Source organism: Cyprinodon variegatus, unplaced genomic scaffold, assembly GCF_000732505.1.
Source record: "Cyprinodon variegatus isolate N-32 unplaced genomic scaffold, C_variegatus-1.0 Scaffold1100, whole genome shotgun sequence".
NCBI lineage: Eukaryota > Metazoa > Chordata > Actinopteri > Cyprinodontiformes > Cyprinodontidae > Cyprinodon > Cyprinodon variegatus.
Window position 1 is genome coordinate 183,660 of NW_015151553.1, and position 11,258 is coordinate 194,917.

An 11,258-nucleotide genomic window follows, 5' to 3' on the forward strand; every position below is an offset into this window, starting at 1 on the left:
AAAAAAAAAAAAAAACACAGTTGTTTCTCATATATTTATTGTTGGTTTCAAATTAAGAAATAAATGAAACATGGATCAAAGTTGTTTGAAATGGTTTGAATATTTTTTTTCCAAAGAACTGTCTTTGGATTAGGGAGGAAGAGTCATCTTGTGATGTTTGTGTTTGTGTCAGTGGCCGGCCGTGTTGAGCGGCGTGGTGATGGAGCAGGAGAGGATGCTCCCCATGCTGCTGGATCTGCTGGACAGCAGCAGTGAAATGCTCCTCAGACCTCTGACCGGCCTGCTGAGGAATCTGGCCAGACACGCTGCGGACAAAGACCTCATGGGTGAGATAATAAAGACTAATCGCTACGGGACAGACAAACATAAACTTCCACCCTTTAAACTAATTCATGCTGTGAGTCAGATCCCAGAGGAAACATAAAACTCTGCAGGAGCTCAATGCTTCTTTTCTTTATCTCTGCAGCTAAAGTATCGGTGAACGTTCTGGTGTGCAAGCTGCCAAGTGACGGTCTTCAGAAAACCCCATCCAGTGAGGTGGTGGTGAACATCTGCGGGGTCCTGAACCACCTGGTTACCTGTAGCTCCCTGGCAGCCCGGGATATCGCCTACTTCAACGGCATTCAGAAGCTACATGGCATAAAGACGTCCCACGATAACAGGTGGGTCCTCCGTCCTGTCAGAGCTCCTCCTCATTGGCTGCTACTGTTTCTCACCTCCAGGTCACTGAGCAAACATAGAGATGTTTTTATTAGAACTCTGCCGATCATTAATAACCGTTTAACAGTGAGCGTCTGACTGCTGTGTTAGCTCTGGTATTTCCTTCTATTTTTCCTCCTCCTCCTTGTTTTGAACGGCCTGCTGTGTCTCTGTTTAGCTCTGGGAGTCTCAGGGCAGCCAGAGCGGCCTCCACCGTCCTCTGCAACATGTTCCAGTACAACAAGCTGCACAGAGATTACAAACTGGTGAGTCCAACTGCGCTTTACATCAACACCCATGAAAGAACACGCTTTGCTCTGATCCAGTTAGGAGTTACTGGGTTCATGGCTGTCCGAGGAGAGGGGGACTAGTCTGGGTCCATTAGTAAGAACCGCTGCCCAGTGGCAGCCTACTGCTCCTAGACAAAAGTCATTGAAAGGTTTAACATTGAAATAAAGATGATTTATTAATATATTATCAGAGCTAATGATGCAAGTTATCAATTAATGAATGAATCGAAAATTAACTGATCTTATCAGTCGAATAAAGATTCTTTCATAAGCAGCCATTTTATCAAAAACTAGTTTTCTTGAGTTTTCCTTCCAGAACATGAAGAGCTAATTTTTTTAAGCTCCTTTTTAGCTAATATTTTTTTCACACCACACTGAAATAAAAAAAAAAATAAAACATCACAGGGGTTAAAGCAAAAAAAAATCCTGAGCCTGAACTTCTTCGACACAGGCAAGAAACTCATACATTTTATATATATATATACATAGAGAGAGAGAGAGAGAGAGAGAGAGAGAGAGAGAGGATGTGCGTATATGTATATATATATATATATATATATATATATATATATATATATATATATATATATATATATACACACACACACACACAGACACATCCTTCTCTCCAAGCACAAAGTTATTAATTTTTTGACTTTTAACACATTTCTCCGTTGAATGGAGTCATAAGCAGCGCAAGATGACTCTCTGTGTAGAACTTCAGCAGTGAACCACAATCTATCTCACGACTTGAGCAAGAAACGAAAGGAAGAGGAACACAATTTTCTTAAGACCCGCCCCCTTCTTCTTCTGATTGGCTAATACTGATAGTTTTAGAGCGCTCCTTTGCTACCATTGGCTGATAAATGCAAGAGGGATTTTGATTGTCTTTTTTAACATTTATATAAAGTCAATTTATATTCGAGTGATTTTTTTTATTTTTTATTTCCCCACGGCCAATCGCTGCCACCCGGAAATATGGCTTTGGCTTGAATACTTAATCCCTGATATCATTATATTTAAACTAAGGCTGGGCAAGTTAATTCGTTACTAACTTGCTACTGTATATACGTTAACTTATCAATCAATTAACACCGACAATTATTTTATCTCGTATTAACGCAGTTTTTATTATTTCTTTTATTACTGTAAAAGTCTGTTGCTCCCAGGCTTTAATTTGGTAAAACTAAAAGTACCGGAACCGGAAGTACAGGAACCAAAAAAGAAAAGAAATTGGCGGATAAACAAACCAACAAACATGTAGAAGGGCGCGGCACTTTTACATGGCCATTTTCATTTTAAAGTTCTTTCAGACGGCGCAGTCGACAGAAGCAACGTTATTTGTAATCACTGCAAAGTTGAATTGTCTTATCACCGGAGTACTTTGAGTCTAAAATATCACCTAAATGCAAAACACACAGTTGATGCCAGCAAATCATTTAACGAAACAGACAGTGGCGCGAGGCTTCAGCAGACTACGTTAGATACAGCGTGTGGGAGAAGCATAGATACACAAATGCCATAGCGAAGTGGATAGCTACAGACTGCAGGCCGATTAGTATGTTTACAGTCTATTTCCCTGCACAGTAAATCCCAGCAGTGAACTTTTTTTTTGTGCTTCACCTCACTCTAACAGGGACATTTGTTACAAGACTGGTTATGCTGCTCCCTGATAAAAAAAAAAATGTTTCTGCTGTTACCTCAGAAATTGCCTGTTTTAATGTTATGATTGTGACTCAGGATTTTGTGAGCAGTTTTTATTTAACTGCTACTGTATAAACAAAATGCTGATGTTAAGTGTTTGCAGAACAAATGTTATGGCACTTCCTTTAACATGGCAGAACATTTGAAATAAAATTGTGCTATACACTACTTTTTAATTCATTATTGTTTTTTTGCGTATAAAAATGTGATTAATTACAATTAATCAGGGAAATCATGAGATTAATCGTGATTAAAACTTTTAATAGTTGACCAGCACTAATTTAAACAATATTTATTTATTTATTTATTTATTAGTTTTTACAGCACTAGTGACTTGTTTTTACGGACAGTAGGCTGACAGGGAAGGGGGTATGAGAGAGGGTGAGAGACATGTTGGAAAGGACCACAAGCCGGATTCGTCGTGTGCGCTAACCACTGCGCCACCAAAGCACGCCCATATTAAAACAGTTTAATGTTCCAGCCATATTAAAGACAGACAGAATGTCAGAATGTCAGGTTTGGTGGATATTTGTTGAGGACTCCGATGCAGAGACGGAGAGGCAGAGATGATTTCTCATAGATTTAATGAAGATGTGGATGGTACAGAAGCTAATAATCTAGAATCCATTACCTTCAGGCACGTCTTGAGCTTCCAAAGCGTCAGAGGCTTGAGTTGGATCATCTGAACCTTTGCTGCTTGACGTAACACAGCCAAACACAGCATCAAAGCAGTCATCTCTCCTCCTGCTGCCAGAATAAAACCATCAGAATTGAACAAGAATCTACATAAACGGGTTAAACTCTAATAGGTTCACATGAAATGCCAGGAGGATGGATGCTCTGATTATTCCTATAAAATATTTTCCTATTGAACAGGGGATAAACAATCTATCTTTAATACCAACATGAACTTGAAATGTCTAAACCTGCAGAGAAAAAAGGTCAGTTTTATATTCTGCTACATAATAAAACCTGTTTGGTGCGAACGCAGCTGCTTCTGAGTGTAAAGCAGCTGTGATGGACTCTGCTGGCCATGGTTCTGAAAGCCAAATATGACAAACATGTCACATCCTGAGGTTTTTCTCAGGAGGAATTAGATTTAGATAGTTTCTGCAGAACGCAGCCTGGATTCTCACTACTGGTCGAATTTAGTTGTTCTGATTTCTCCATTTATGAAGAAAAGCTGCAGAGAAGCCTACTGAGGTCTAATAAAAAACTATGGTGCTACAAATGGGACAAAATAGTCACTTTCCTGTAGATAGTTTGGGTGAAGTGGCAACCACATAATTCCCAGCCACCCATTAAGGCACTCATTAGAGCTAGAGAACGCCAATAAAGGTTCAATCTTGACGCAGTTTAGTTACTGCTCAGCCTTCTTTTCCTGACTCACTGTAACTTGAAGCCTTGCTTTTTTTTACTTTATTTCATGGACCTTTTTTGATATTATTTTGTCCCTGTTCTGATTTAGAAGTCAGAACAGAGACTTTTTAGTTAAACGGATTTATCTGTGTTTGTAGTGTCATCATTTTATCTTTCTCCTTCTTTTTTATTTCATTAGCTAGTTCCCATCATGCCTGTTGATCCACTGGGATTGGGCTGTGTGTGTCTTTAGTGCATGGGCGGGGCTAGAATTAGAGGCCGTTTCTCAATATGTGTACTTGTGCGTTCTCATGTGCTCGTGAAACGTCATCATCCTCAGCCCTAGTACTGTTCTAATTCACAAGAACATCAGACCTAGAACGGATCAAGTCCCCGGATGTTGTTCTCGCCCCTCCCTCTTTACCCAGCATGCAGCAGAGCGGACTTGTCCGTTCTTGAGATTGACAGCTGTCCCAGCATGCACTGCAGCAGCAGCAGCTTCCAAGTTAGCGCTCACAGAGCTCAGAGCTCTGTTGCTGTTGTTCAATAAAAGTACGTTTTAAGATCATTTGAGGCGAGAACATTATAGGTTTAGGCATCACTATATGGACCATTTAATGATTTAATGCGTAATTTAAAAACAAATATTCCGAAGTTTAGAGGACGGCGGCAGCCAATGTACCTCCGAGGGCAGCCTTAAGGGCTGGTTATACTCCCAGCAGCAGTGTGTCGCAGTGAGCTTGATGCAGACATTTTCGATTTATGCTCTATATTGAAGCGTGGTTCAAGTTCTAACTAACCCTAAACCTACCCTAACCCTAACGCCTAACCTAAAACCTTAATAAAACCTGACATTGTTAGTTTACAGCAAAACAAACTTTAAAATGTACGGCCCACTGCTGTCCTGGTCAAACCATTTTATGTTGGGTTGGGGGGAGTTTTAATGGCCCCTTTTTTAAAGAAAACATATTACATGTTACATACTATAATGTTACATATTATGTAATTGTAATTACATATTACATTTTTTTTATCACAAATATTTTCACAAATTACTTCCCCCTGTATTTTTTTATGGTCAGGGTGTCAATTTTGGGCCCCCCCCGTCCTAGCCCTGGGACAGTGGACCCCACCAACCCCCCTGTCAGCGGGCATACAAAAAAAATGTCAATTTCTCTTTAACGCATTTATACTATTATTAAAAAGTCAAAAACTGCCTGACGTGAATAACAGAATTTTTCTGTTTCCGTCAGGCTCTTCTAATGGAAGCTTCAAAATAAAAGCCTGATGAAAAAACATCTGCTATTGTAAATCTTTCTCCTGCTGCTCTCAATTTTTATCATTAAAAAGCAAATATTTCTGACTTATGGCTGATTATTAGTTGCAGGTTTAGAAACTAGAAATGGTTTTAGTAAAAAAGACTGATCTTAAAACAGGATTCTGACGTAACATCTGCTTATGAAAGAATGTAAATATTTGGTTTAAACTCGTAGGCTGTTGTGTTTGTTTGGTTTTTAGATCTATGATACTTATGTGAATATTTCTACGTGTTTTCTCATGGGTTTGTTTTGGTTGGATTTATCTGATTTGAATTATTCTAAATGAATTAATGGATGTAATGATTAAAGCTTTTTGTTTTCTACATGAGTTTGTTATCAAACATTGAAAATAGTCAGCGTGTTTGTATTTGTCTTCTCCGCCCTCACTGCAGTGGAAACAGTTTTCCACCGCCGCCACTTTATTGGCAGAGGAGTGAAAAAAGGCTTGAAGCTGAAAAGTTTGGGCGTCGGCTTGTAGCTGGAAGTCGCTTGTTTCCAGCAGATGGTTTTCTCCTCAGCTTGATCTCAGCTTCCCATTGGTCCACCTTCTTCCTCCCCTCTTTGGTCCTGCTGACCTCTGACCTCTGCTCAGGCTTATCTCTGACGCTGTGCCCAGGCAAACATTACTGTGAAGTGTTTCGTTATGACGTGATAACTTCTGTTGTGGCCGACGTCTGACCGGCTCTCTGTCCGCCATGGTGATCAAGGCTGAGGCATCACAGCTGTTTTAAACAAACCTAAAGAAAAGAAAGACATTCAGGAACGTTTGTGGGGTTTTTTAACTTTGGTTTTAGTGCTGGACTCTCAGCAGGAGTACAGAGAATCGGTTTGTTTCTGCTGAGGCAGAGCTGGCAGTCAGACAGACGGCTCTGCTGCCGTGTTATCACCACAAACTCACTCTCATTCCAAAGTGAACCTCACACAGCAAACACAATCTGCTCAGGCCGAGCTGAAGGCGTCTTCATGTGCGGCCTGATTGTTTTTTTAACATCCGTCACCTTATCAGATTGATTTCTTTTAAACCAAACTTGAAAATAAGCTTCACAAATACAGCGTTAGTTTTAATTTGGCAACAACAGCTTGAATAAATATTAAATATTAAAATCCAGTTGAATATTTTTGCCTGGATGTTGTTTTTGTTCAATGATTGAGGAGCTCCAGCAGCTGGTCTGTTATTACAGGCATGAATAAAAGATAAACAAATGATTCATTTCCTAATAAAACCCCGAGTAAAGGCGCATCGTCACCTTCTTTAACATGTTTTAAACTTCATGCAAAGTTTTATTGGTAGATTACTACTGCTGAATTTTTTGTGTGTGTGTTTTACATTAGATTTTTCTCAGTTTATTAGTAAATAAAGCCCTTTGTCTGTATTTACAATATCTAAGGAAGAGCAGGGGTAAACAAGGAAGTAGTCTGCTGTGGCTAAGCCAGTTAGCATCTCCCAGTGAAGTGAATATATTCAAGTTTTGTCTGCTGGGATTCTATTTAGGCATTAAAAGTACGATCTAAAGGCTCTCAGAATGGAGCCCTGATGAATTTAACCTTATTTCTTCAGGATCCAACTAGTTTTCAGTTCAGTTTTCAATTCGAATCAGTTTATTTCTATAGCGCCAATTCACAACACGTTATATCAAGGTACTTTACAGTTCACCAGATCATACAGTCAGATTGACTCAACGTTTTCTAAGGAAAACCACTTGATTGCATCGACTCATTGACCTGAATTCAATCCCTCACACTAAGCATGCTTGTAGCGACAGTGGAGAGGAAAAACTCCCTTTCAACAGGAAGAAACCTGCAGCAGAACCAGGCTCAGTGTGAGCGGCCATCTGCCGGGGTTCAAGGAGACAGAAGCAGAGTTACAAAAATCAGCTGTAAAAGGCGGCCCCGTCCAGGAAACACACAGCCAGGCAGACGAGCTTTGAGCCAGCTCCCATGCCAGAGGACGAAGAGAGCACATCCAGCCAGTCACATTCAGAGAAACAGGGCCACACTGGAAAACAGGCCGATCTCCAACATCTGTAAATAAAGGTGTTGATGGCAGCAGCACAGCTGATATTTCTCTCCAGGATGGAGTCACAGCCAAACAGGAACAGACCAGATGAAGCTACTATGAGAAAAAGCAGAGAGAGCAGAACGTTAGAGATTGAACTAACAGATTCTGCAGAGTGGGAGAATAGAGACAGAATGAAGCAAAATGATGAAATAGGGGTCTCAATTTTAGTTTTGGTCTGGATTTAAGTTTCCAGTTTTTTCAAAAGATTTTGTGGGTGCGGCTTATAGTGAGGTGCGCTCTTAAAATATGGAAATTCGCTTCGATCAGCAATGCATCATGGGACAGCAGCTGAAGCAGCTAAATAAGCAGCTTAAAATTGTATTGTTCATTTTACTATTCCTGGAGGTTTTCCTGGAAGCTTCATCTGTTTGGACTCAAAGGCGATGTTTGCCGATAAAACAGGTTATCTCGTAGCAACCTTCTTTAACAGGGTTTCCGCTGGTGATTGAAAGTCATTAGATTATTCCTGACATTTAAAATGCTTTATAAAAAAGACGTTTATAAAATATTCGTCCAATATATATATATCTATATATATATATATATATAGATATATATATATTGGACGAATATATATACATATATATATATACATACGTATATATATATATATATATATAGCATTAACAGAGCATTAAAAAGCGTTAAATTAGAGTTACCCACTCCTGTATAAACCCTGTTTAATCGATAGAGGCGATGCGATGGCATCTCCCCACCTAACAGTTATTTACATCCATATTGACCAACAAAATACAACTCAAATTTGATTTTAAGATTTTATTTCTTAGCTGTTAGAGGCATCTGGCATTCAGACCTAATACAACTTTTTTTATTCTTAGTAAAAAAATAAATGAATTTCCAAATAAAGGTGTTTCCTTTCATGTTAGCATTGATGTAACTTGATCGATGTACCCTTACAGTCCCTTTTAGCCAGTATACGGTTACTCTCTGCTGAACAGCAGGAGCTGTTTAATGTTTTATTTTTATCACGTTTCTCTGTGTTTTTCAGAGAGGATTCACCCGACAGAACTTCATCGACTCCAGCTTCTAGTCTGAAGGCGGCGGCAGCAGCGAGGAGGACGACGAGCCGTCCTCTCAGCTGGACTGACAGTCGGAGCCGAACAGGAGCTGTTTGCCCTGTGTGTGTTTAACCCTTTCACTGGTTTGAGTCGTGTTTTTGATTATGTAGTTTCCTTCTAACAGATCCAGAATTAATTGTTGAAACATACAGACAAGCGATCAGTTCGCCGTCTTTTTATCAAAACCTTTTTAGCAGTCAGTGTCTCTACCTGGATTTTCACTCTTTAAACCTCATTCAGACTCATTTCTGGCATAGAGACTGCTGTCGGTTTCACACGTCATCCTTCTGTTCGCTTTTCTCTGTGAATCTAAACTGCTGCTTTCTATTCGTCTGAGATTTTTAAAGTTTTATTAAATAAAATTGATCGGTTACAGATTTTTTCCTTCAAAGGGGACATTTTGAAGCGAGATGATGGCTTCAGATCTACAGCAGTTACCCATTGGGGGTTTAGTAGTTTACATTTAGACTTTAGTTTACAGTTTCTCAGAGCGTTGCTCACTTTTACTGTGTAAGTTCATCACTAACTACTCTTTGCTCCACTTCAAATGGACCACGGTTCACTTCAACCTGACTCGGTTCTGATCCAAATGCAGAACTCAAAAGGCTTTTTGGCCTGGAAGCCACTGTAGTAGTGAACGTAGCACCAAAATCATCCCTGTTCTGCTGTCTGTTGCTTAGCAACACTGCTGCCAGCATCGGTGTATCTTCATCTTTTAATCTCCCATTAAAAAAGTCTTTAAATCTGGATTGAAGGAGCTGCTTTACTCAATCAGGTGGTTGAACCATTTTGATAGCAGCATAACCATGGAAGAAAAAGATGTCCTCCCTGTGGAGTTTTCCTCCTTTTCTGGTGTTACTCAATAGTCTGTGACCAGGGGGCGCTACAGCTGTTTTTAGGTTCAGATTCCTTTGCTGCTGCACACAGTGTTGTCCTTTACAATCAATTACCCCATTTACACTACCCTCTGAAAACTGATCCATGCCGAGCTATGTTCCTTACGATCATTTACACACCATACTAGCACAGTTCCTCGTCTCCTAGTGGCGATTTACGGTACTACTGCTCTCTAGAGGGAAACAAGCAAACCAACATGGTGGCGCCCGTAACATTCAGGAAGTTATGTTTTGTTATCATTGTGATATTTTGTTGTTTGTGGAGAGTCAGGCAAAGAAGGCAGCATTTGGTGAATTTACTTGTCGGCTTTTGGGAAGTTGATACGACAAACGATAGTCTAATCAGGGCTTACAGACGCAGGAAACGACGGACGTTGAGGTTCATCCCACTGCCAAGCAGAATCATCACTGGAAATCATGTGGCACGATAGGGAAGCTAGTATTTTTATGAATGTCTGAAATTTCATGATTACGGAGGCCAAATGTAAGGAGATGAAGCAGTCTACTCATGCGCTCTTTGTTATCAGACAACCGAGCCAGAACTGAACCGTGCCGAGGCCTACTGATGAACTAGTATCATGTTAGCGCGGTTCGGTTGCGCCCGCCATTTACACTCAGCAGTTATCTCGATTAACGTGCTCAGACCGATCTCAGCACAGTTTCAAAAGGGTAGTTTAAATGGGGCTGAAGATTGGATGCATTCAGCTGGTTTTCCTTTGAACTTTTAATCTGACTGGATGTTGAATTGTCACTGGAAAGTCACCTGAGATGACGTGTTGACACAATGACACAATTGGTACACATGGTTTTTGTTGGGAGGTATAGTCGTCTGTAAAAAAAATATAAATCAATGCCATCAGGACCAAACAATTGAACGTAAGGGCTTTCTCTTGGTGTGACGCCACCCTGAGTCCTTTCAACCCTTTCTATGCACTAACCCTGACAATAAGCCTTAACCCAACCATTCCTAAACTAAACCTAAACTAAATTAACAACTTTATCCTGACGCTAACTTTGCAACAAAAGGAAACGGGGAAGAGCAAAATGGTACAAATTCCTCAGTTTAATGGTGAAATCAGGATGATTCTCAATCTGTAGCAAAAAACAGCAGCAAAACATTGACATTTTAAATTTCTACCATATTAGAACTCTACAGTGACCATCATTTATTGTATTCTAATTTCACCATTACGTAACCTAGAGTTAATTCACACCATGCCTCTAAACCAACCTCCTAACATTAGAAATAGGTCTCCGCCATATTTGGGCCATACAGGGCTTTGGTCCACATAAGAGCTGTCTGTCCTCAGAAGGATGGTAAATATACTGTAATGCAAATAAAATCATCATTATTTCAGAACTGGAAAGTGTTTATGGATTATATATGTGTAGCTCAATGTTCTCATGTATAAACTGGGGAAAGTGAAGCTGTGAAAAACTATAAAATCTGTTTGCTTGATACGGAGGCCGAGAGCGGTCGTACTCAACTTTGTTTTTCTTTGGCCTTCTCGAGATAATGACATAACTATCTCGTTATCAGGATTAAAAAAATTTATTGTTTACTCCAGATGACAAGGTAATTATCTCGTTATCACAAGAAAACAGTTACTGTATTTTCGCGACTATAAGGTGCATATAAAACGCCTTTTTTTCCCCTCAAAATGTGCGGCGCGCCCTATGTGTGTTGTTACTGCGACGTTGTTGAGACCGCCATAAGAACGTTAAAAGGGGAAGTGTGGGCGTGGATTGTGTATAAAAGAACAATGGTGATTTTTAAGAGAAAGAGACTCTAAAGAGACTTTTCCAGCTGGAGTCGTTATTAAGGCAAATGAAAAGGGCTGGATGGATGAGGA

General features: G+C 39.9%; 1 protein-coding gene across 1 annotated transcript in view; it reads left to right on the forward strand.

Moving 5' to 3' along the window:
• Positions 1-10,689, forward strand: part of pkp3 (plakophilin 3) — a 57,005-nt gene extending 46,316 nt beyond the window's left edge. Inside the window, exons 11-14 of the mRNA XM_015400412.1 lie at positions 173-326; positions 467-662; positions 878-965; positions 8,440-10,689. Of these exons, the coding sequence (XP_015255898.1) occupies positions 173-326; positions 467-662; positions 878-965; positions 8,440-8,481 (480 nt within the window). The 3' untranslated portion in view covers positions 8,482-10,689. The remainder of the gene's footprint in view (positions 1-172; positions 327-466; positions 663-877; positions 966-8,439) is intronic.
• Positions 10,690-11,258: the final 569 nt, after the last annotated feature.